General features: G+C 42.1%; 1 protein-coding gene across 3 annotated transcripts in view; it reads right to left on the bottom strand.

Annotated features, from left to right (window-relative positions):
• srl (sarcalumenin) overlaps positions 1-27,491 on the bottom strand; it is a 241,482-nt gene that overhangs the window by 62,688 nt on the left and 151,303 nt on the right. Inside the window, exons 2-4 of one of the 3 annotated variants that reach the window (XM_060902549.1) lie at positions 15,652-15,750; positions 15,237-15,332; positions 13,014-13,049 (exon numbers count right to left, since the gene is read on the bottom strand). In XM_060902549.1, coding sequence (XP_060758532.1) covers positions 13,014-13,049; positions 15,237-15,332; positions 15,652-15,750 — 231 coding nt within the window. Of the gene's footprint in view, positions 1-8,608; positions 8,822-13,013; positions 13,050-15,236; positions 15,333-15,651; positions 15,751-27,491 lie in introns of those variants that run through there. The other 2 variants (XM_060902550.1, XM_060902551.1) reach the window with 2 other exon arrangements.

The raw sequence follows: 27,491 nt of genomic DNA, 5'->3' as shown, positions 1-27,491 counted from the left end.
TTGATAAGGGTTGTCTCCCCCCTACTTTAAACCTTGCGTACGTGTTATTTTGAAGAAAAGCAAGCTCCCTGATATCTGCAGTTTCTACAGGCCAATCAGTCTGCTATCAGTTGACAGTAAACTACTCTCAAATCTCTTAGCAAAGCGCCTTGAAAACCTGCTTCCAATTCTGATAAACCCAGACCAAACAGGCTTTATTCATGGACTCTACTCTTCTAACAATGTTAGAAGGCTTTTGAATATTGTACAATCTACATTACAGAACAAACAAAACACTAGCTATCTCCCTTGATGCCGAAAAGGCCTTCGACAGAGTTGAATGGCCCTATTTGTTTGACATTATGGAGAGATTTGGGCTGGGGGGAGAATTTTTTTTTTAAATGGACCCAAACCAAGTGCCCAGAACCATTGTCATAATTAATGGTCATCGCTCTGAACCATTTTCAGTGGCCAGGAGTGTCTGCCAGGGATGCCCATTAAGCCCTCTTCTCTTTGCCTTGGCGTTAGAACCGTTGGCAGAGGTAATCCACTTACACACTGAAATAAGGGTGGGTTTTTTTTGTTGTTTTTTTTTTTTTTGGAAGGCAAAGAATACAAAATTGCCTTATGTTGACTACATTCTTCTGTTTGTATCATCTCTGGCATTATCTAGTTCTGCTATTACGGACACTTTTTTTTAATGAGTTCAGTATTATATCTGGCTATAAAATCAATTTTAATAAACCTGAACCTATGCCACTTGGCTGCTTGGATAAACCCAATATCCCTAATGACTTCCCCTTTACATGGTCTGCTTCAGGTTTCATATACTTGGGAATTGAGAGGTCCCCTGCCCTGAGGGACTTTTGCAAATTAAACTTTGCCCATATCCTTGCTGCAGTTAAAAAAAAGACCTTGAGCGTTGGCATAATCTTCCTATATCATTATTTGGGCGAATTAGCCTAATCAAAATGAATGCACTCCCCTGGCTGCTTTATCCCTTACAGATGCTCCCTCTGTACAGAATCAAAAAAGCCAACAGGGACCTAGAGAAGGCAGTCTCCAAGTTCATATGGCAAGGCAAAAAACCTAGGTTGAGGTTTAAGACACTTCTGCTTCCTACAGATATGGGTGGACGTGCGTTACCCAATTTAATTTTTTATAACTGGGCCTGTTGTGCCTGCCACCTCTGGTCCTAGTTACATGCTTTTATTGAGGGCAAAGCTTGTGTTGACTCCTGGGCTTGCTATCCACTCTCTCCATGGAGCCTGGTTACCTGTGACGCAAATAAAATTAACCCTGATGTTAAACACAACCCCTTAACTTATAACAGCATTAAAATCTGGCATGATATCTCCAAATACCTTGGGATAGAGGGCAGGAAATCTTTACTGTCTCCTATTGCCTGAAATCCTGACTTCCCAGCAGGTATTAGTTCATCTGTGTTTACCACATGGCGAGCTAAGGGAATTTATGTTCTTGACCACTTATTTAAAGACAATACCCTTATGTCCTTTCAGCAGTTACAGGATATATTTGATATTCCCAAATCAAAATTTTTTGGCTACTTACAGATAAGACATTTTATTTCCTCCCTTACTCGAATGAGCCGGAATGCCGTCGGAATGAAAATTCTTCGTATATTCCGGGATATTCGAAGTACATTCCAAGTATTTGAGCTGCATTCTCTTTGAATTCTTAGACATTCGAAACATATTCGGCAGCTATTCCGGGAGTGTTCTGATTGCATTTGAAGTGAATTCATACAGCATTTGAGGCACCTTCCGACCAGACTTCGGGTGGTATTCGGGCAGCAATCGAACCGCACTCGTATGGCATTCGAAGTGCATTCTTAATATTCTTACTGCATTCTAAAGGCATTCTAGGTATTCCTACTGTGTTCCAACTACATTTGAAAGCTAATACACCCCGAATGTGCAAGAATCATTCGAGGCAGGTTCAAAGTGCATTCTAAGTATTCAAACAGCATTCTTACAAAGCTGTAAGAATGTTGGTCAGTTTGAAATTCCCTCCCGAATGTGGCACGAATTTTGAAAAATGTTTCATTCTGGCTAGTTCTGCTTGATTCCTGCTAATTCCAAATAAGTGTGATGGGGGTCTTAACTAGGAATAAGACCATCACAGAAACATGCACACCTTCAATATGTAGTAGCGACGACTCCATGAACTTTTGCAATGGTAAAATTGAAAATATCAGGCAAAAATTGAAACTATTCATTTGAATACACACAATAAGTAACCTTTTAGATAACAATATAACTATCAGATCAATGATTTAGAATGTTTTACTCCCCTTTGAGAGAGACTGAACTAATTTCATTAATTTCCTCATTAAATCTTCACCTTGTGTACTAGATCTCTTACGTACATGATTCTTCAATCAGATACTACCAGAAGCAGTCAAGCCTCTTCTAAAAATAATCAGTTCTTCTCTTAGCACCAGCTATGTACCTAAAGCCTTTAAACTAGCAGTTATCAAACCCCTGATTAATAACCTGACCTTGACCCCGTCCACTTGCCAACTATAGGCCAAAATCAAATCTCCCCTTTATCTTCAAGATCCTAGAAAAGTTGTGGCACAGCAATTATATTCTACACTGCAACCTTGCAATAATAAACTCTTTTACTATGAATTTTCACATATAACAAAGTTTGTGTCCCCGGTCTTCAGTAACAATGATTTTGGAGTCTTCAAAAAAACATCACTGTCACTGTCAATGTGTGTTGGTGCTCAATGCGGACACCACAGATTACAATGCATGGAGTGCCATTCTGACTAATTACTATGTAGATTAGATTCCAGATTGGAGCGCAATCACAGCACACGCTTATAAGGACTTTCTAAACACACCAACTTGAAGTATACATTCTGTACTTGGTGTCTTACATTATCAAGCCTTGTATCTGTGTGTTGCCTTTCTGGTTTTGACTGTTTTGTGTATTTGGATCCTGCCTTTCATCTTTGCCTGCACCATTGTTTGTGCCTTCTTTGACCATTGCCCATTTCACAACCCTGGTTTTGTCTTATGTTTTTGAACTGTTTTGCCTGCCTGTTTGTAAATCAACACTCTTCCTGCAGTTACCAGTACCCCCAGGATTCCATGGGCCTTTTTTATGATTGTTGCAGGCTAAAATGTCTGATGTTGCGGGAGTTTTTCCAAAAAATTGCGATGAAAGTTGCGGTGGTTTTTTGGGTTTTTGTTGCGATTACATTGCGGGTGGAAGTGAAAGTTGCGAGAAATTGTTGCGATTATCTCTTTTTGTGATTAAAATTGAGTGATGTGTTAAATATTAAGTTATTACTGAAAAACTATTGATTAAAAAAACAGACACTGAGAAATGGTCCTATAAAAAACTTTACCAATATAAAAGATTACCAGGACTACAAAAATGCAGAAAAATAGGCTTTACTTATCCAAATGCACCTGTTGGTTCAAAAGTTAAAGTGCAGAGAACCTCACAGCACAACATGAAGTTACCTTAAAATATAATATAATGTAAATGCCTCAGCTTTCATGTAAGAAAAAAAAACCTATTAATACTAGTACTGTGTGCAGGCAGTCTCTCCTGAAGACTAAATTAAACAATAATTATAAACTAATAAAATAAATGGCTCAGGCTTCATAGAAGAAAAAAACAATTTGAACAGAATCTCACAGTATGATGCTGAAGCTGCCTAAACAATGGAAAATAAAATATCATTTTGGCAAAAATGTTGGCATCCATTAATTTCTTGTATTAAGTAAAAAAATAATGTAAAGTGCACATAGTCCTTCACTGTAAACATAACACACTTACTGCTGACGTTTTCCGGCCCAAAATATGTTCAAAACCCGCCAAAATGCACTTAAAACCGCCCAAACTGGCAACACTGCGCACATGCTGCTTCTCTTGAATGTATACACGGAAGTAAGGCAGAAGGTAATTTGTCGACGGCACCTCAAGACGACGCCAACGATTGGTCAAATTTGCGGGAAAGTTGCGGTGATTGGATATAATTGCAACACCACCATGAATTCGCGGGGATTGGTTGAATTTGCATTGAAGTTGCAAATCGCAACATCGCGAAATCCTGGAGGGTCTGAGTTACATCTGTCATTCGCCTGCTTGCATGACGCACTGTGCCATGCTTTCTTCTTCCCACCAGAGACAAACAATAAGTAAATATGTCCACAGTCAAGTTAACAGTACATGTTTAATAAACACAAAACAAAGGCTTAACTAGCCTCAGTTGTGTTAATCACAATTATTGAGAATGGTGATCAAAGGATGGATAAAAGGATGAAATGACTACTGAAATTGCGAAACTTTACAGCTAGTTAAAGCATACCTGTGGCATTTTTATATTCCCCACTCAGCCCTGCAGCATGACAAATGACATCAGTGATTTGCAACACATGAATGAACTGGATGTTGAAGATTTAAACATAGTGAGTCAGTGGGAGGACAATGACACACCGGTAACCTTCATTTCCATAACAGATGAAGAAAAAAATCACCTCTGTTCATGATCCTTTAACTCAATGAATTGTGGTAGAGACTCAGAAGGAGAAATTCATGATGAGGAGAATGTGTCTAAAATTTTGCATATAACATGAGTGTTTGTTTGGTGTGACAAGTAGGTCTATTTCAGTATTCCCAGCTTTTTGGTATCTCATCTCATTATCTCTAGCCGCTTTATCCTGTTCTACAGGGTCACAGGCAAGCTGGAGCCTATCCCAGCTGACTACGGGCGAAAGGCGGGGTACATCCTGGACAAGTCGCCAGGTCATCACAGGGCTGACACATAGACACAGACAACCATTCACACTCTCTCATTCTCACCTACGGTCAATTTAGAGTCACCAGTTAACCTAACCTTCATGTCTTTGGACTGTGGGGGAAACCGGAGCACCCAGAGGAAACCCACACAGACACGGGGAGAACATGCAAACTCCACACAGAAAGGCCCTCGCCAGCCACGGGGCTTGAACCCGGAACTTCTTGCTGTGAAGCAACAGCGCTAACCACTACACCACTGTGCCGCCCCACTTTTTGGTATAACAAACTATTTGGGCATCCCCCAAGGAGTTCATTATAGCAGAGTTGCAGTGTATGTACAGAGGAACAACATTCATGAAATGTATCTAGATGAATTTAGACCATCATAGCACAGAGACAGCACTGGTTAAAGTAGTAAATGACCAACTGATCAGTAGGGCTGGGCCGATATGCTTTTGTGCCGATTCGATTCTCCAACGATTTTTGGGTCCCGATTTGATTTAAATTGCGATTCTGATTAAACAAGTATTGCAATTCGATTTTACCAAGTATTGCAATTTTTATATTTCAATTATTGTGATTTTCTTTCCTTAAACAAGAACACGTTGAACCAAACACTTGATAATACATCATAAGTCATATTTACAAAAAACAATAACACACATCACATCAGTTTGTGAGATTTATTTGTACAACTGTGCACCTGCCCTCACAAAAAACATTCTCATCCGCCAACATCTTACTGTGGCAGCGGGGGCGTGGTCAAGCGCCGGTCTGTGACAGGAGGGTGGAGCCGGGGAAGGTGAGTGGCAGAATCGCTACACCTGACGGTAATTAACCTGTGTTTTGTGTGTGTTTTCCCAGTAAACCGCTCCCTATTTAAGGAGGCTGAGAGAGAGCAGAGGGAGCGCAACCCGGGATCGGATGCAGAGTGTGTTTATGTGTGTGTGTTTTGGCTTACGCTGCTTAGACTGAAAAGTTTGGGAAAATAAATAAGCCGTCTCTGCATCTAAACGTTGTCCTGCCATCCTCTGTGCTCCACCCACACATTATCCGCGCTACAGTACAATTGAGAAAGAGTGCCTGGCGATCAAGTGGGCGGTCCTCGCCCTCCGTTACTACCTGCTGGGGCGCTCTTTCACCCTCTGTTCGGACCACGCGCCCCTCCAGTGGCTCCACCGCATGAAGGATGCCAACGCGCGGATCACCCGTTGGTATCTGGCACTCCAACCCTTCAACTTCAAGGTGGTCCACAGGCCGGGGGCGCAGATGGTCGTGGCGGACTTCCTCTCCCATCAAGGGGGGGGGGGGAGTCGGCTGCGGGCCGGACGGGCGCCTGGCCTGAGTCGGGCGGTGGGAGTATGTGGCAGCGGGGGCGTGGTCAAGCGCCGGTCTGTGACAGGAGGGTGGAGCCGGGGAAGGTGAGTGGCAGAATCGCTACACCTGACGATAATTAACCTGTGTTTTGTGTGTGTTTTCCCAGTAAACCGCTCCCTATTTAAGGAGGCTGAGAGAGAGCAGAGGGAGCGCAACTCGGGATCAGATGCAGAGTGTGTTTATGTGTGTGTGTGTTTTGGCTTATGCTGCTTAGACTGAAAAGTTTGGGAAAATAAATAAGCCGTTTCTGCATCTAAACGTTGTCCTGCCATCCTCTGTGCTCCACCCACACATTATCCGCGCTACACTTACAATAAACTAAACTGCTACATTTAGCTGGTCTTTAGAAAATAAATTAAATAAAAAAATAAGTCAAAAAGTAACTGAAATAGTTACTGAAATCTTCAGAGCACAAATATGGGCCTTTAAATAAATACAAGTTCCAATTGAGTCAACAAAACATACTTAAAAATGTTCAGTTCCTACTCACTGAGCTCACTGAGTGTTGAAAGAAAAATGCTTGCCCAAAATGAACAATTATAGTCTATTGCTGAGAACAGCACACAGCTTTAATGTGAGTATTAACAAGTGCACATGAGCTGTCTTTAAAACCATGAACTTGAGGTAGAATCTTCAACATTTAACAAGAATAGAGAAATGTGTAGCCTACTGTGCTTTTGTCTGATATTTAACATGAACATCAACACAAAAAGCTTTGGAATAAAGAAAAGTGTAGAATACAGTGCTTGATCAGTCATCTGCCTGTTCCTACCACTTTGGAGTGATAAGGTTTTTGTGGAGAAACAGGAGCTGGTCAATGTGCTCAGGTGTTAGGCTGCTTCGCTGAGCAGTGACAATGTTCCCTGCTGTTGAAAAGACGCACTCAGCAGAGACACTTGTCCCTGGTATACTAGTTACCCTTGACGCCTTGTCTGATCCAGCTGGGAGTTTGTGGAGAGTTGAATCTAGTGTCTGCTGCACTGCCAAGGGCCGCTGTTTAGCTTTCCCCAGATCATTTTTTTTCTCAGGGTGGTGGCGAGCAGTGTGCACCGTCATGTTCGTGGTGTTACCGCAGTAAGCGACTTGACCACGACAAAGTTTACATATGGCTTTCTTCATGTTGAGCTCTCCTGTTCCCTGCATTTTATAAAAACCAAATAGACTCCATGTGTTGGATTTGAAGTGGGGCGGTGGGGGAAAGAGTTCAGGTGGCTCTGTGGAAGTACTCGGCTCGCTGCGCTCCGCCATTTTGTTGTATGCATTTGCTCGCATTAGGGTTACTATGGTGACCCATGTGCTTCTATTTCCGGAAGCGGAATGCAGATGACGAAAATAAAGAGACAGACCAGTGTGAACGAACAAACACAACAGGCCGGTTTGACTTTGACTGTCGAGTGTAATGGCACAGAATACATGGTCGTACGATAAAGATTGGTCGTCAAAAAAAAAAAAAATAATAATTATAATAAATAAATAAAAATTGATTCTCATATGAGAATCGATTTTTAAAAATAACCAGAAAAAAATTGCGATTAATATAAAAATAGATTTTTTTGGCCCAGGCCTACTGATCAGAGTTGTCTCCTTGCTTGTGTTGCTTGACCTTAGTGCAGCTTTTGACACAATCGCTCATACTATTCTCTTTGATAGACTAGAAAATGTTGTTGGAGTTAAAGGAATGGAACTCTCTTGGCTCAGAGCTTACTTAACTGATTATCAGTTTGCAGATGTAAATGGTGACTTTTCTATGCATAGTAAGGTACGGTTTGGTGTCCCACAAGGTTCTATCTTGGGCCCACTCCTTTGTTCTTTATATATGCTACTTTTGGGCAATATTATTCATAAGCATGCACTGCAAAAAAAAAAAACTTAGCAAGTGAAAATATCTTGAAAATAGTTGAAACAATCTAGCATTTCCTATTAGACACCAATTCTGAGATTATTAAACCTAGTTCTAGATTGCAACCAACTTTATTCTAAGATGTCTTATCAAGTAAAAATATCTGTCCATGCAGCAAGATAATTTCACTAGTATTAAGTAATTTTCTACTTAAATTCAGTTCTCATTTTTTTGCAGAGTGGCATTAGCTTCCACTGTTATGCTGATGTCAGAGTTGTATGTTCCAGTAAAGCCAGATGTGAGACACCAGCTTAATAAAATTGTGGAATGTGTGAAGGACAGACACTGGATGCTTATTGACTTCCTTCTACTTAAATCTGACAAGACAGAAATACTCGTACTAGGACCTTGTGCAGCTAGAAGTAAGCTTTCTGATTACATAGTAACTCTAGATGGCCTTTCTGTTTCTTCTTTTGCAGCAGTAAAAGACCTTGATGTGATTTTTGACTTCAGTCTTTCATTTGAAGGTTATGCAGATAATATTACCAGGATAGACTTCTTTCATCTCAGAAATATTGCTAAGATAAGAAATACAATGTCACTATATGACACAGAAAAACGAGTTCATACCTTTTGTTACCTCTATGTTGGATTACTGTAATGCCTCACTGTCTGGATGTTCAAGCAGGTGAAGAAGCTCCAGTTAGTCCAAATTGCATCAGCAAGAGTCCTTAATAGAACCAGAAGATATGACCACAGCACCCCAATCTTATCCACTCTGAATTGGCTCCCAATCAAATTTCACACTGATTATAAAATACTACCATTGACTTATAAAGCACTGAATGGTCTCACACCACAGTACCTGAGCAATCTTCTGGTCTTTTATGACCCACCATATCTACTTGGATCAAAAAGTGCAGGCTAGTTGGTACCACAAATAGTGAAGGGAACAGCAGGGGGCAGAACCTTTTCTTACAAAGCCCCACAGTTATGGAACAGCCTTCCAAGTAGTGTTCAGGACTCAGATACAGTTTTAGGGTTTAAGTCTAGGCTAAAAACATTATTTCTTTTGTCAAGCGTTTTGTTAGTAGCTTTTTATTAGGTAAAAGAGCAGATCTGGAGGGTTCTTGGGCATAGAGTGTTTTGATAAACTGGGATGTTTTGATGTCACATCCCACCCTCATGTATTAACTCAAGTTTGCTGAGGGTGGAGTGGCTGGCCACTTTATGTCCCAGGGCACCCTTATGTTTGTGTCACACATTGGCATTTCAAGCATTCAACTTTGCATATGTACGGCATATCAGGATATGTGGCAGTAAGAAAGGAACATCACAGCATTGCCAGCTTATGTAGCTAATACTCTAGGATGCATAACATGATCTCTTTGTATGCCAGGGTGCAGCGTATTTTTTAAGTCCACACTTAAAAATCCATAGCACATACATGGCAGCTTTGATATGTCACACATACATCACATGTACGCCATAAAAACGAAACCTATGCAGCAGTGACACAGCGGGAACATTGCTTGAACACCTATTATACCATGCGAACGTTTTAGTTGGCGTGTCTGATGAACGTGGCTCTGGGACTGGCTGGGTGGAAGCAGCTGATGTCTTCCCTTGCCCTTCTTGCATCCTGACTTCTTAGCTGGCATGATGCTTTCTTGACTGTGACAAATGACAACGAATGCAGCATCCACCTGTGAACGCTGCAGGTACACAGCAGCAACATCTTCGCATAAGAACGAAATGCCACACCAGCAAAACGGTTACACCGCAGCAATGCATCATGTGCCATGCATACGCCTCAATACACCATAACTTAACATCCCTTGAACCCCATACAAACCCCAGATACGCCACAGTAATGCCACACATACTCCGTGTATGTCACAGGACTTTAATTTTGGATAAAATGCGCTTAATTTCTTGGCATTTGACCCACATGCCACTTACGTGGCAAGATACGAGACAGTGTGACACAAGCATTGTCTGTGCTACCTTCTGGCCCTCTCTTTATACTATCACAGCTTGTCTTGCCAGAGTCCCTGATTGCACTCAGTGCACAATGTACATTGTTATATATTGGTTAAAAACAATGTGCATACCTAAAAATCTGTTTCTCTGCCGAGGTACACATGCCCCTCCTGAGATACAAGTGATGCTGACCTCTCCTGCTCTCTAGACCTGTGTGATCCATCCTGATGCTCTACTTTTTTATTAGGATTTCTCATCACTTCACTCCTGTGGAGAATGGCCCCAAATGGACAGCCTAAAGAGACACTTTGGGACCAAAGGTTCGCTGGTTTGATTCCCTGGACCTGAAGTGCCCTTGAGCAAGGCGCCTAACCCCCAACTGCTCCAGCAAGAGTGGTGGCATACCTTGTGTCTGATTAGCTAAAGAAAAATTGATGATGTAATTATCAGTTCAGGTGGTGCCCAGACAAAACTAAACTAAAGATACACTTAGAAGATGGGTTTGGACAATAAATGGAAGCAGTTTCACTATGATGGCTTACAACTACAATAACTATGATAACTTTAGAACTACAGTTATCATGAACAGTTTTACACTCAATTCTCCATCAATGAACAGTTGATAACTTAAAAAAAAATAGACTTCATGTTAAAACTATAATGAATATCCTGGTTACAAAATCACACTTTTTGACCATCTAGGACAGTTATAGAAATTAGTGATTTATAATCATGCTATTTGTTATAATCCAAATGAGGATGGGTTCCCTTTTGAGTCTGGTTCCTCTCAAGGTTTCTTGAGAATGTGGCAAAGCACCTGAAATGCTTCATCACTTGGTGTCTTCTGTCCCTAAACATCTTTTAAGTGTTTTATAATGTGAAGGAATGGCAACATTATAAAGTGGTAAATGCTTTACCATCCCAACTTTTTTCTAAAATTTGTTGCAATGATCAAAATTGAAATTTGTTGTAAGGATCAAAATTTTTGAAAACAAAAAAACCAATACATTTCATGAGGTAAAACATCAATGTGCTGTTGTTTTGAGTGCAAGACAGGTCAAAGATCTCATCTCATCTCATTATCTCTAGCCGCTTTATCCTTCTACAGGGTCGCAGGCAAGCTGGAGCCTATCCCAGCTGACTACGGGCGAAAGGCGGGGTACACCCTGGACAAGTCGCCAGGTCATCACAGGGCTGACACATAGACACAGACAACCATTCACACTCACATTCACACCTACGGTCAATTTAGAGTCACCAGTTAACCTAACCTGCATGTCTTTGGACTGTGGGGGAAACCGGAGCACCCGGAGGAAACCCACGCGGACACGGGGAGAACATGCAAACTCCACACAGAAAGGCCCTCGCCGGCCCCGGGGCTCAAACCCAGGACCTTCTTGCTGTGAGGAGACAGCGCTAACCACTACACCACCGTGCCGCCCAGGTCAAAGATTATTTACAAATAACTTTTTTTAGTTTCAATTTGAACATACTGTCCCAACATTTTTCTGATTTGGGGTTATGAGTAGACAGGATAAAAGTGTTTAGTTTCATTGCAGTAACACCTAACAATTTATATTATATAACAGCTACAGCTAGCTTGCCCTTTTCCCAATTTTTTTGGAAGCTCCAAACATTTGCCTGGATTGCCTCTCTTGATGGTGCCATCATATGCCAAATCAGACACATTGTGCATTTCCATGCCCAAAAGACCACAGACAGCTTAACATAGAACACTATACCATAGAAAATTTCCCTTTTAATAAGGTTTTGTATTTGTGCCAGCTAGCTAGTTACCCTCAACTTTATCAGTTAGCAAGTTGCCATCAACCTCTGAAGCACACTAATCCCTGCACAGTGCTTGTAAACTTGTTCTCCAGGTTACTGTATACTAAAGATTATTAACTTGATAGTATGTTAGTCAAGTGTCATGCTCCGCCCCGGACATCCACTCCGGAGATTACGGATCTCTCATGCCAGCACCGATCCGGATCCAGGACAGAAATTACTTCTCACCTGTATTCACTTCCTGGTTTTCAGACTCTAACTTCACCAGAACGTCTCGTTTGCTTCTTTAGTTGTTTCTGTGCCTCTTGCTTCTCATGGTTTTACTCTCTAGTGACCTTTTTCTTGTTCATGGTTTTTGCACTAGCATTCTTCTGGTTCATGGTTTCTTGCATTAAGGGTCTTTTCTTGTTCATGGTTTTTTGCACTAGCGTTTTTGTCTTTGCCTGTCTCATGTTTTTGTCAAGTTGTTTGTCTCATTTTGTCCGGACTATTTTTGCCACTTGTTTTTTGTCCTGTTTGTTTACCTTTTTGCCATGCCCTTTCTTCCCTGAATTAAATCATATTATTTATTGGATTACTGTCTGTGTTCTGCTCTTGGATCCTAACTTCACCACGCCTCCATCAATCCTAACAGTAAAGCATTGTTTTCTGTGCAATGGTTGTTTTGTCTCTGCGTCAGCCCTGCGATAACCTGGCGACTTGTCCAGGGTGTACCCCGCCTCTTGCCCATAGTCAGCTGGGATAGGCTCCAGTTTGCCTGCGACCCTGTAGAACAGGATAAGGGGCTACAGATAATGGATGGATGTTTTCTGTGCTGTTTAGTCCTAAATCCTATTTAGTATGTGGTTTTCGATATGTAGTCTGTTGATGTGTACTACTTGAAAAATGCAACCATCAAGTTAAATATAGGACATAACTCCCATAGCCTACATCCAGCAGTTTTACATTCATACATAAATTCTGAGTTGAACTATTCAAGTGGCAAAAAAAGAAAAAACATGCACACTATACATGGAAAAGGATGATTTATTTAAATCAGCATCAGTTACACTATGAAATATATTTGAGAGGACTCTGAACCCCAGTGATACAAATCTTTGCACTGTACAATGAATGATCAAATGTCATGTGACTATACTTTGGTACCTGGAAGGCCGAGTAAAATGTCATGAAATTATGATTATAGCATTCATACGGGATGAATGGCTGCAGGGGGTCAGATGCTCAGGCAAGGCCATGCAGCAGAACGCCGCATCATACCCACCTGTGGCTGAATCCCCCAGGGTGCGTCCTGGATAAGCTGTTTAGTGGAAGGACGGTAGGTGAGCAAGAGGACAAAGAAAGCAACATAGGAAGAGTCAAGTCCAGTGCATTCAAAATGCAAGTGGGATTAATAGGAGCATTAAGAAAAGTGAGGGAGAAAATAAAAAGAAATAAACCTTCATGTGGAGCAGGAGGGAGAAGAATAATGAATTTAAGGAGAATGCAGATACAATGATCATGAATCACAGATGGATTGTCTCAAAGTGATGCCATAGAGGAGTGAGATTCTGTAGGTTGCGTTGATGTTTAACAAAATTACATATTTGATTAGAATGGTCAAATATGTAAAAGTTTTACCTGTGTAATTATTTGAAGAGTTTAGTCACAGGCAGTGATATACTCTCAAAATCTCAAACCATGAAGCCAGATTTTTGTTCTCTGTTCTCAGTCCTGTTCTTTTTGCTGTTCTCAAGCTGGCTCATATGAAACCCTGTTAACCTGTGTTTGATTAGTTGGTTTGGCAGTATTTTGAAGATGGAATATGAGAAGTATGTTTATTTGAAAACCTTTACTGCTGACTGCGCAAAGCAACTCTTCACCATTTGAAGAGTGCTCATCAAATTTTAATATCACTACATTGTCATGATATTGGATCAGTCTGTATTATTCTGGTCAATTTTACATGTTAGGAACCATGCTGAACCAAGCAGGGGCAAGTTACATCTCATCATCCTAGTATAAAGTTGTCATTTGTTTACTAAGACTAGTAAGGTTAGTCGGAAAAGTAAATCAGTGGACAATCCACAGTCACTACATTTACATGCACATAGAGAGAATCGAATTTCTGCCGTTGCTCGACTGAAATCGAAGTTCAAAATGCCATGTATACACCTTAATTCGGCTGAAATTGAACCGAACTTGATTTCTCGGAATCGAGCTACACGACCTAGTTTATGCGATTTCTGCCGAGCTACTTTGTGCATGTATACCCTATCGAGCTAGTTGTCGACCTACTTCCGGAAGTGACGAGACCACAAGCGGGAAACACAACAGCCTCGGTCGGCATGACAACGAATCATGACAACGGCATGAATCTTTTCTTTTTGTGGCATTGTTTGCACTGTTAAAATTTAGCTCACTTACTGTATCACCAAATACATCTGTACAGCTGTTGCATAGCTGTGAATTGTGTACATAAACAAGTCATTGTATTTGTGTGTATATATATATATATATATATATATATATATATATATATATATATATGTCCAACATCTGAAGAATGTCAATAAAAACAAAACAATTGAACTTTTTGTGTGTTTATTAAGACATAAGTTAAATTGTAAGCAAAATAAAAAATATTTTTTTGTAAGCAAAAAATGGACTTCAGAAAAATATTATTGTGCAAAATAAGTTGTCTTACAAAACAGTGGTCTGCGCCGGACAGTTTGTAGCCATAGTCTGTTAGAGCAAGCCTAACAGCTTGAGCACGGAACTGCTAGTGTTGCCAGATTGGGGGTTTTAAGTGCATTTTAGCGGATTTGAACATGTTTTGGGCTGGAAAACGTCAGCAGTATCTGGCAACACTATAGCTCTTCTTCATGACGACAACCGGAAGTGTACCAACACGATGGGGCGTGTAGCGCCACGTGTGGCTCGGGTGCACAATGCACCTTGCACAATAGCCCGATTTCACTTGTGCATGTAGGATTGGATTTCTCTGGCACCCCTGCTGGGACCCTTTGCTCGATTACCGACAGCAGCTCGATTTGGACGTGCATGTAAACGTAGTGAGTGTTCGGAGGTCAGCCAAGATCCAGCTGAATGTATCACTTTAAAACAAATTTCACACCTATGTTAGCTGAACTAAAAAGTGCATGTTCATCAATTTCTTGCGAAGCTATGTAAAAGTTAAACTTCCTACTGAATTTGAAAGCCAGGTGTTAAAACTGATTGGGAAGATGGCATTGAAGTGGATGAAATCTCAAGAGAAATTACACGGAAATTTGGGTGTTTTTAAGGAAATACACTAAGTTCATTCACCTTCCAAATAGCCTGATCTGATTGTTACTAAATAATTACAGAAAGACATCAATTAATTGGATTCTGATGATGCTGTGAATGATGAAGATCAAATGGATGATGAAGACACCCATTTAATATTTGATTCACTGGCTGCACACAATGGACAGAGCTAAGGCCAGACAGCAGGCAAGTAATATACCTGAAATCTCATGTTGTCTGAGCTCATTGTATTTGTAGGCATGTTCCATAGGCCTGATGGAATTGTGGTAGATTATTCTCAGTTTCTGCAAAGCAGCTAGAGGAAATAAAAAAAGACAACAGATTGAAAGCTGAGCAAATATTTAAATTAAGTAGAGTTTAAGGATTGGATATGAACAGGGAAATAACCAAAGTACTTCTTAATTGCCAAATGGAGTGGTGCCTTACATTTTTTTTCAATAGTCATGCATTGCATGCCTTCTGTATACAAATTTGGAAAAATTGATTATTTCATTAATGGTATAACTTTATTACTACAGGTGGCATCATTCAAGATTCTGAGTTTGCAGTAAGCATTTGAGGGTTTGTGTGTTTAAAGCAGGCACTAATATGCAATCAGGGAGCCTTCTCCTCACCTGCATAGTTTCCAGCATTCTCTTCTGCTGCCAATCTTAATGTCTCATCAATGTGAGATCTGTCTCTCAGTATGGAATCCAATACCTCTTCCTCCTCTGCTGAGGATACAAAAGAGTAAATATTTTAGAATAGCACAGAGGACCTATATCTAGGACGCTAGTCCCAGAGCATATCAGTCAAAGAAACTCAGTATACACTATAATTCACTGGTTATTTTTAATTTAGCAAAATTAATAATACCTGATCTGAACAACACCCAATAGTATTGTCATTGTAATGAGAGGTTGAATAGAACAGAATGTCTTCCACACAAGGGGACATGAGACCCAGACAATACTGCTCCTTTGGCTTGAAACAGAACTTGTATTTAGACTGAGCAAATCCAAAAATAAAACTAGTGGCACAACATAGCCATAGTTGCACTATTCAGTGGACTGTGGATATGGATGTGAATGTGGGGGACTCCCTAGTTTCATAATTGCCCCAAAGCCTCTAGGACAGCTTCTCTGCCAAATCACCAGGCTGTACAGTGGATCAAAATAATAGCAGCTGATCCACTGCCTTCCCCCCAACTCTAAATATATCCAGCAATGAGGACCCACCAGCCTGTTAAGAATGTTTGTGTGTGTCTATGAATATGTAGGGCTTATGGTCAATGTATAATTTGTCTGGAATCAAGTTTCACACTAGTATTATGGACAGGACTAAACATGGGGGTAACTGTTCTGTCCTCTAAATTCACACTTCCACATTTGGAGGACTGTGCTATCTTTGTTTGGGCTGATTGGTGGTCATATTTCCATACACAGAACAGAGAGGTATTCAAAATCTTTTTCCAAAAACAATAAATTAATTATCATGCACATTGTATATTTTTAATTCCCTTTTAAATAGTGTTCTTCACATAGTATAGTAAAAATACTGTAAAAATAGCAAAGTATTGCATTATTGTTACACATCACCGAGCTGTGTTTATATCCTGTTTTCCTGGTTTCTGATTCCTGTTTCCTGTTCCTCGTTTTTGACCCTGCTTTTGTCTACAATATTCTGTTTATGCCTTGCTTGACCTATTGCCTGTTTTACTGTTCACAATATATGCCTACTGTTTTGAATTGTTTGCCTGATCTTCTTATTCTAAATAAATATCTTCTGCACTTACATCTGTCTCGAACCATCCCTGAGAGAATACTTCACCCAACTGACATAATACTTCACCAAAACATGGATATAGCAGAAGTCAACCAGCACGCCCCTCAACACCATACCCAAGTTTCCATGCCTCAGCCCCTAGTCATGTTTTTCCAGCAGCAACTTGGAATAGACACCCCAGCACGCTACAATGGAGTGGAATATCACCCCAAGGGGTTCAACATTAAAATGCACCTTCTTTTATGCTAACCTGGAGGAGCCTAAGCCTCCAGAACCTGTCTGGGTCAGCTGCATGATTAACTGGCTCATGGGACGAGCACGCTGATGAGCCGATTACTTGATAAGTTTGGAACATCCGTGCCTCTGTACACTGTAAAAAAATATTTGTTGTTTTAACTTAAAAAAGTTAGTGCAAGGGCTGCCTTAAAATTTTGAGTTCACTGGAATTCACATAGTAAGTTAAATTGTTGTGAACTTACTATATTAATTTCAGTGAACTCAAAATTTTAAGGCAGCCCTTAAGGCAACCCTTGCACTAACTTTTTTAAGTTAAAACAACAAATCATTTTTTACAGTGTAGCTTGCAGTCCTTTCCTGTTATGCTATGGTTCCTGTATGAGGCTTTGGATTGGGAGGACCCCTATGAATTTTTTTTGGGGGGGGCTACTACGATGGAGGTTGACGCAGTGGCAGCGGAGAAGGCTGTTGCTCCAGAGCTCCTTCCTAAGGCTGACATAGCAGCAGCAGAGGAAGCCATCACCCCACAGCCAGTCCCAGAGCCAGCACCAGTGCGAGTCAATGCCAGAGCCAGCGCCTGAACCAGAGCCAATGCCAGCACCAACGCAAGAGCCAGAACCAGTGCCAGCACCAGAGCCAGTGCCAGAACCAGAGCCAATGCCAATGCCAGAGCCAGTCCCAGAACCGGCACCAGAGGCCAATGGGGTGGCCTCTGCCCCAGACTGCTTTGAAGACATCGTCATCCCACCACCTCCCAGCTATGAAGCCATTATCGTCTTGCCGCCACCCAGCTATGAAGATGTCGTCATCTTGCCGCTGCCCTGCTATGAAGACATCGTCATCCTGCCGCTGCCTGGCTATGAAGATGTCACTCTGATGTGGGGTCATGAGGATGTCGCTGCTGTGCTGCTGGGTCATGAGGACATCGCCGCCATGCCACCAGGTTTCGACAAGGGCGAGCCCATGTCTAGTCCAGAGCCTGAGCCAATATCCAGTTCGGAGCCTATGTCCAGTTCAGAGCCAAAGTCTTGCCCTGAGCCAGAGCCCACATCCAGTCCAGAGTCCAGGTCCTGTCCCAAGCCCCCACCTAAGCCAAGAATCTGGTGCCAAGTTCACACAGAGTGGCGCACGAATGGCATAGTGACCAGCGGCAGGCCCTCATCCCTGGAGCCAGTGAAAATGAATTTAAGCTCCCAGAGGGAACTCTTCGGGGGGTTCTGTGACACCTGCACACATTGACGTGCGTAACAGGACTCTCAGGCACACTCCGGACAGCATACGCTCCAAATTGACTTGCTCATGTGCCGCTAATGATTCACACCTGCAAAGGATTAAGGTGCAATCAGCATGCCTATATAAGGACTCAGAATGCAGACTCAAATTGGAAGTATTGTGTTGTTGTGACACATTACCAAGCTGTGTTTATATCCTGTTTTCCTGGTTTCTGATTCCTCATTTTTGACCCTGCTTTTTTAGACTTAGACTTTCTTTATTTTCATTCAGATTTGCATCAAACAATACACATCAGAACGAGATTTCGTTGCTTTGGCTCAGTGTAGTACAGAACAAAACAGCAGCAAGTATATTACCTGAAAAAAAAATATATATATATATATATATATATATATATATATATATATATATATATATTTTGTCAATGATATTCTGTTTGTGCCTCGCTCGATCTATTGCCTGTTTTACCATTCATGATGTATGCCGACCATTTTGGATTGTTTGCCTGATCTTCTTATTCTAAATAAATATCTTCTGCACTTACATCTATCTCCAAACATCCCTGACAGAATACTTCGCCCAGCTGACAAAAATTACTTGTGGCTCAGTAAGGTTCTCTACATCCTTCATGGCGCAGGCCATGAGAAATAATATTGCAAATATAATTCCAAATCAAACATGTTGAAGGATGAAAATAAATAAAATATATTACACAGAGTAATTATTTAATACTGCATTAATAGGCTATATGGGGGGTTGGCACTGACTGAACAATAATGTTAAATAATAATTATTGCATCTCCAAGTACACTATATGACCAAATGTTTGTAGACACTGGACCATTACATATTATTACTAGTGTTATTACCCAAACTGGTGCCCCAAGGTTGGAAGCATACAATTTTTTCGGATGAATTTGTATGCTGTTGCATGAAGATTTTTCTTCACTGGAACTAAGGGGCCCAAACCTTTTCAAGCATGACAATACCCCTGTGCACAAAGTTCAGTCCATGAAGACATTTTTTGCCAAGATTGGTGTGGAAGAACTTGAGTGGCCTGCATAGAGCCTTATTGAGTTACTTAGCGCGGAGCATGATTAGGGATGATTATCTTTGGATAAAAAAATTTAAAAAAATCAGAAAGCCAGTTGGAAAATTGTGATCTTATCCCAGAAAAAATCCTAAACACACACAGTTTTCCAGATGTCCTTACTCCATATGATGTTCAAAACATCTTCTATTTCTGTAGTAGTGCCTTACATTCTGCTGAGAATAGTCAGTGCAATAAAGGTGACATTCAGGTTTAACACCATTTTCAAAGAGATAGCATTTCTGCACTACACAAAATTGGAAGTTGTCATAAATCTGCCCCAACTTCAGTAATGGCTCTGGTAACATTTTGAAGTCAAGTTGTATACTGTAGACACATAATTGGAAGCTCCTACATGTAGTGCTGACAGGACTTCACCAGCAAAGAACAAGGTGTCGAGGAGCTCCTGCTTTCAAAATCCTTTGTCTCCCTTGTTCCCCTCTTACTGGTGGAAACTCCAGCCATAGACAATGCTCTTTTTAAGGCTTATTGCAGAAATATCAACAGATATTTGAATTCATTCTGTGGTATATGCTTCTTGAGGGATGTCTATGGTGGGAAAAACCTATGATGCATCAATCTGCTTGCAATTCCCTGGGCAGTAAAGCCCAGTTTGCATACACCAAATATACCCATACATTGTGGATGCTGAACATATAGTATATTAGACTGTGTAAAAAAAAAAAGGATTACCAAATAAAATTCCTTGCATCCGTTTCAGTGCAAACAACTAAGATTTTTTCGCCAATATGTCAAATGCTGAGATACTGTTCCCCAATGACCCCCTCAGCATTTATCCAGGCAAATTTTTTTCATAACACTTTCCAATATGGACAAAAGCAGATTTGTCTCTGACTCTCCACAGTTGGCACATTAGACCTGACAGATGTGAACAGACATACACATTCAGCAGCAAAGCAGGTAGTATGTACTGGTATGAGCTGAACTTCTCCATGGGAATGTCCATCATCACCAGCTGTGGAGATCACCATGAAGGGGCAAGAATCAAAGCCCCCATTCTAAATCGGCCTCTAGTTGCAGTCAAAACATGTTGACATGTACTAGTGACAGTAAAAATCTTGGGGAACAGGTATTGAGAATATGGTGAACACATTTCTTGCACAAATTATTATAGACCTAGTCGTGATACTGCAATCTGTCATGGAGGGAGACAGATGGACACAGGTTCAGGTTTATGTCTTTTATTAAAATCCACTTATGCAAACAGGCTATAGGCAATACTCAAAACAAGACATCGTCTAGGAGTCAGGCAATCAGAATGTAACGTTTCTATCGAAGGGCGGAGCACAGAGGACAGCAGGACAGAGATCAGGTTTGTAAACAGGGGTTTTATTGCCACACTTTTCAGTGAACAACTCATAATTCACACAGACACACACACGACCGGCGTCTGGTTCAGGGATGAGCTCCTCTGCTCTACGCTCTCCCTCCTTAAGTAGGGTGCGGTCACTGGGAAGACACACATAAACACAGGTTAATTGACATCAGGTGTAGTGATTCTGCCACTTACCTTCCCTGACTCCGCCCTCCTGTCACAGACCGGCGCTTGACCACGCCCCCGCTGCCACACAGAACATGAGCACAAACCAAACAAGGCTAATGGGACAACGATATGCTGGCAATGTTTAAATTAGGAATAGCATTCAATGTTTTGTGCAGGGTGAGATGCTTTTCTGCTAATCATGATTGTATAGAGTGATTATTTGAGCAGAAGTGGAGAAACTGACCCAAAACACTGGTAAGTAAAGCACATTAATGAACTGGTTTTAGTCAATTTGTCTTCTTTCTTGCTTCGATTTGATGTAATTAAAATGGATAAAGATAGTGGCTAACTACAACTAACTCTCTAGTATCTTGAGCAATTATCTAATATCTAGGCTGCTCGCTAATTACAACAGTAATTAGCGAGCAGCCTAGATATTAGATAATTGCTCAAGATACTAGAGAGTTAGTTGTAGTTAGCCACTATCTTTATCCATTTTAATTACATCAAATCGAAGCAAGAAAGAAGACAAATTGACTAAAACCAGTTCATTAATGTGCTTTACTTACCAGTGTTTTGGGTCAGTTTCTCCACTTCTGCTCAAATAATCACTCTATACAATGGAGTCCGGACTCCTGACTCTATGACAACATCAGCAGCATGGTGGTACAGTTGGTTAGCACTGTTGCCTCACAGCAAGAAGGTTCTGGGTTTGAGCCCAGTAGCCAATGGGGGTCTTTCTGTGTGGAGTTTGTATGTTCTGCATGGGTGTGCTCCGGTTTTTCCCACAGTCCAAAGACATGTGGTTAGGTTAACTGGCTACTCTAAATTGCCCATAGGTGTGTGTTTGTGTGTTTTCTTAGGCTACATCCACACGACAATGGCAATGAGATTTTATTTTAAAAAAATCACGTCCACATGGGCAACGGATCAGTAAAATATCAGGTACATATGGCAACGCAACGCTTGCTGAAAACGATGCAATACACATGCCACACCTCTATGTGTGCTGTAAGACGGTCCCATCGGAGACACCAGAACAATAGAAGAAGTAGGACGCATGCGCATAAACCCCTTCTTCTACCCGGTGTGAACACCCAACAACAAGAAGAAGATGGCTGCGACTACGGGAGGAAATCGTGCCTTCTGTGTGTACAAATTAGTTTTATTAGTGTGCATAGTTTTATATAACTTAATTTTCCTATTGTGTGTGAACATTTTGAAAAGCATTTTTATATAATTTATATAACTTTTTATATTGTGTGTGAACATTTTGAAAAGCAGTCTTGTCCAATAAAAAAAAGAAATTCAAGAAATGGTTCAGTTACTTGTTTATTTAAAAGAAAAGCTGTATTGAGGTATTTCACTCACGTGACCAAGTCATGTGATGCTGCCATTTTGGACGGCACGGCTCGAATCAGTTTGAATGCGAGGAAGGCGACAAACGAAAAACATAAAAGAAAAAGGAGCGAGATGCAGAAAACACCTTCACTATCCAGCGACGTAGGGCGTTTACAGGGCGAGCAGAGGGAGAGGTATTTGCAAAAATTGAGGTTAGCAGGCTTAGAGAACGACGTTTACCTGCTTCCACCAGGATTGTTCACTGACAGCTAAGATTTGTTCACATTTTCATTTACTTTCGGTCCTCAGGATAAAATGTTATTAAATGTCATTGAAATAACTTCTTAGTCTGTTGAGACATGGCCCGTTATAAGTTTTTCCTTTACTGTATTTACTAGTTTACTGAGCGCGCTCCGGGGCTGGCCGGGGCTGGCCGGGGCTAGGTAGCGCTCCGGGGCTGGCCGGGGCTAGGTAGCGCTCCGGGGCTGGCCGGGGCTAGCTAGCGCTCCGGGGCTGGCCGGGGCTAGCTAGCGCTCCGGGGCTGGCCGGCGCTAGCTAGCGCTCCGGGGCTGGCCGGCGCTAGCTAGCGCTCCGGGGCTGGCCGGGGCTAGCTAGCGCTCCGGGGCTGGCCGGGGCTAGCTAGCGCTCCGGGGCTGGCCGGGGCTAGCTAGCGCTCCGGGGCTGGCCGGCGCTAGCTAGCGCTCCGGGGCTGGCCGGCGCTAGCTAGCGCTCCGGGGCTGGCCGGGGCTAGCTAGCGCTCCGGGGCTGGCCGGCGCTAGCTAGCGCTCTGGGGCTGGCCGGGGCTAGCTAGCGCTCCGGGGCTAGCTAGCGCTCCGGGGCTGGCCGGCTCAGTAAACTAGTAAATACAGTAAAGGAAAAACTTGAGACTGAAAGGTTTTAACAGTCATCCAAATGACTGAACGTAAACGTTGCTACAGCAACATACTAGATACTATGATGTTGACATTAGCTAGCTTGCCGTCCAAAATGGCGGACACCGGGGCGTCACATGACCCTGTGACGTCAGGTGAAATACCTCAATACAAAAGTGAATACAATGCAGTGGTTCATACAAAACAGCGAGTGCGCTGCTTGTTCTAGTCATGTGGTTGTGACGTCATCGTAAACAAATCCGTTCTACTCATCCAGACGACTTTGCAACGGTGCCGTTGCCAGATTTTTCCACTCTGGAACCCGTTCTCAAAAAATATCGTTTTGGGGCACCCAAAACGCCGGTGCCGTGTGGACGCCAGGCCGAAATGATAAACAATTTTATCAGATTCACCTGAATCTGTTGCCGTGTGGACAGCCTCTAAGGGTCATTTAGGTTAACTGGCTACTCTAAATTACCCATAGGTGTGTGTGTGTGTGAATGACTGAGAGGAGAAAACCTCTCTAATAATCATAAGTAGAAGGCAATGGGAAACCACTATTGTAATTCTTCCCTAGAGACTTTGATGGCTGAAGCTGTCAGAGCGGCCACATCACTGCAGTGATTAGACAGCAACAGCAGTCTGTTGACTTTCAAGATAATTACTACTCAGGTATTCAATCACTGACATTTCTTTTCAGAACTATAGCAACTCAGACAATCATAGCCAATGAAGAAATTATTTTCCTTATTTCAAAACCATGCTAAGTAGCCTATTGGTCATTGTTCAGAATGAGGCTAGTGTTGGATGCAAATGCAAGTTTTATTGATGAACACAAAATAAATACCCAGCCACTGGGGTTGCACAAGCCAGTGCATACTTAGTGCTGGTCCCAAGCCTGGATAGATTGGGGAGGGTTGCATCAGGAAGTACATCTGGTGTAAAAAACAAACAAAAAAAAAACCTCTGCCAAATCAAACATGCAGATCATGGTGATCCACTTTGGTGACTCCTAATGGGAGCAGCCAAAAGAAAAAGAAGATGATGATTGATAAACACAAAACAGGAAAGGGTAAATTCAAAAACAATCAAAAACATGCCAAAAAAAAAAAAAGTCAGGCGACTGGCAAACAGACTGAATGAGAAATGAAAGTATACAAAATGGGCAAAATGAGAAATAAAAGTATACAAAAATCACCACTGTCAATACAGATTAGCTACCGTATGAGCAATGAAAGGCTTAGACTCTTAAGTAAGAATTTAAATGTTTTACTGAGTGTGATCTTTGTGACTTTGATCATGGCATAGATGTTGATACCAGAAGGGCTGGTTTAAGTATTCGATTGACTGCTGATTCTCCTGGGAATTTCACACATAACAGACTCTAGAGTTTACACAGAATGGTGCAACAACAAAAAAAAAGCCAAAAAACATGTGCAGACAGTCTGCAGGCCTTGTGAACGAGAAAGATCAGAGAAGAATGACCAGACTGACAAATCTGAGAATGACAAATAGAATGCAAGGCAGGACACTGACTAATGAAATCATCACTGCCTCCTGTACCCACATTTGCTTTATTTATGGGCTGGTTACTGTTCATTACTTACTGGTGTTTTGGGTCCATTAATCCTCTTCTGCTTTTTCTTTTTTGTATTTTTTCACCCCTGATAAGTATGACCAGAAAATTCATGGGGCCTCCTGGTGGCCCCTTGGGGCCCTAAGTGACTGCTTATGCCCCTTATAGCAAGAAACAGCCTTGGGCCAGGATTCTGGTAGCTTGCCATAGATATAAAACCAGGTGGGTCCCGGCAATCAGAACAATGCTACGTCTTCAACGCCTCAGCAGAGGACCATGAACAGGTTGGGGCAAGGCATCCCCTGGAGAATACTTTAAAGAATATGTTCATTCAGGTGGTACTGATTTATGGGTAGAGAAAACATTAGTTTGGCTAATGTCTCCTTTTTACTGGCCAGGCATTTGCAGTGCTGTTTGCCAGTAGAGTGCACCTTGCCACAAATTTTAGCTAGTAAATCCAACAGCCATCCCCAACATGTGTTGTCTCTGACTTGTTGAGATCCCTTTCAATGGAATTGACATGGAGCTCATTGGGCTATTAAACTGGTCAACACAAGGATATCACTTCATATTTGTCTGGTGAACTTTGCAATGCAATATCCTGAAGCCGTGCCTCTGAGGATGCAGCAGTAACCCTAGTGCAGCAGCAGTACTGTTTTAAGTAATCTCCTGAGTTGGGATCCTGAAAAAATTTGCTCCAGGCACAAGAGAGGCAGCAAAAGCTCTCCAAAAAGTGCTTCCAACAAAGACAATTTTCAATGAAAGTGTCGCAACAGGGGTGTGATCGAGCATCAACAGTGGACAGCAAGGATTCAGGTAGAACCAGAAGGTAACATGTGATGAGTTTTACTTGTGTTTGATTACTGACAAATTCTGTGTCTCTTGTGTTCTTGCAGAAAGAAACCAGTAACTAGAGACAGAGCTCCACAACCCAGCACTGTGTGTGCATGCAGACATGTGTGTTTGAAGTGCAGAGAATGAAAATAATGTTGCTGAAATGTAGAGTAAAATAAAGAGCACCTTGAACTGTCATGCCTGTCTCCCATTTCCTCATTCCCTGAGTTGCAAGTGTTCACTGGTGCTGAAACCTGGAAGTGAGGAGAAAACACCATTATGGAGTCCATGCCAGTCACTGAGATCCTCTAAACCCTCATCAGGAACCACCAAGCTCAGCATCGTGCCCTCATTGCGCTGTGCACAGAGCAGGAGCAGTGCTTCTAGGATCTGCTCCAGTCCCAGGTAGAGGTGAGCTGGAGCCTGGTCCAGCGAGCAGGTACACCAAACCCCACATTCTACTGTTCAAGATGGGTCCAGAGGACAACCCGTAGGCTTCTATAGAGCTGTTTGAGTACATTGCTGAAGCATGCTTGTGGCCAGCCTCGCAGTGGGTGGTCTGCCTATTGCCAGTCCTGACAAGGGAAACCCAACTCGTAGTTCAACAGCTCCCAGCCATCAACCTGCTGGACTATTTGAACCTGAAGCAGTTTCCAGGAACAGGCACTTCCACCCCTTCTCTCTCTCTCTCTTCCTTCTCCTCTGTCTTCTTGCCCCTCCCCTATCTCCGCACTGCAGAAACAGGAGCCAATTCCCCCAAAGCCCAATCCCTGGACCTGTGTCCCTCCCTGTTTTCCCTCACCCCCTTGTGCCTCTGTGCCAATGCTGCAACTAACTCCCTCTCTTTCCACAGGTGTCCATCTCAGTGTCCATGCTCACCAGGACTGGGACAAACCATGGGCAGGTCTGCAAGCATGGTTGGAAAGCCTTGCATTTCCAGGAACAGCATCCTCTGAAGGAGATGGGGATTCTGATCTTCATTCCTGATGCACCTCAGGATTCCCTGGATCGAGGAGGAACATACATTGTGGCAGTGAGTATTCAAGGGGGTACATATCAGGCCTTGGTGGACCTAGGTTGTCATCAGACCACAGTTAATCAAAGCCTGATTCAATGTGAGGCATTGGGAATTGCACAATTGGTGAAGGTGAGGTGTGTATACAGAAATGTTCACAAATATCTGCTGGTGCCCATCAGTATTTAATTTGGGGGAGAAAAGTATAGTGTAGAGGCAGCAGTTAGTACTTGCCTCATCCATCCACTAATCCTGGGGACAAATTGGCTGGGGTTTGAAATATTAGTAAAGAATCTATTTGTGGATAGGTCTTGCTGCAGCGAAACTCTGTGGGTTCCAGTGCAGCGTTATCTGGGGAGGTGGTCCCTGGGCTATCTGCATCAGCCCCACATGAGGGGGACACTGAGGGTGAGGAGGGCTCTGCCCCTGTACTCTCTGAAGGGATTTCTCTTCGAGATTTCCCATTGGAGCAGTTGCCAGATGAAACTCTGAAGCATGTGTTTGACAAAGTGAGAATAATCAATGGTCAAAATCTCCAGTCTAATGTTACACTCTCCTACCCATATTTTTCTGTAATTAAAGACAGTTGATATTGAGTGATGCAGGACACTCACACAGGAGAGGAAACAACCCAGCTGTTGGTCTCGAAGAGCCATAGGGAACTTTTATTCCATGCAGATTATCATATTCCCATTGCAGGGCATTTAGGGCAGGATAAAACACTGAACCAACTCATGGCCTACTTTTATTGAATGGGCGTTTGTGGCAATGTTTGCAGGTGGTGCATGGCATGTTGTGAATGTCAGCTGATGAATCCACCAGCCACTCCAAAAGCACTATTGTGACCTTTACCATTTATCAAAATCCCCTTTGAAAGAATTGGTATGGCTCTCATCAGTCCATTAGGTTGATCTGCATGAGGCTATCAATTTTGTGTTAGTTTTAGTGCATTATGCAATGCGGTACCTGGAAGCAATGCCTTTAGACA

Source organism: Neoarius graeffei, chromosome 20 (assembly GCF_027579695.1).
Source record: "Neoarius graeffei isolate fNeoGra1 chromosome 20, fNeoGra1.pri, whole genome shotgun sequence".
Lineage (NCBI taxonomy): Eukaryota > Metazoa > Chordata > Actinopteri > Siluriformes > Ariidae > Neoarius > Neoarius graeffei.
This window is presented reverse-complemented; position numbering and strand designations above follow the sequence as displayed.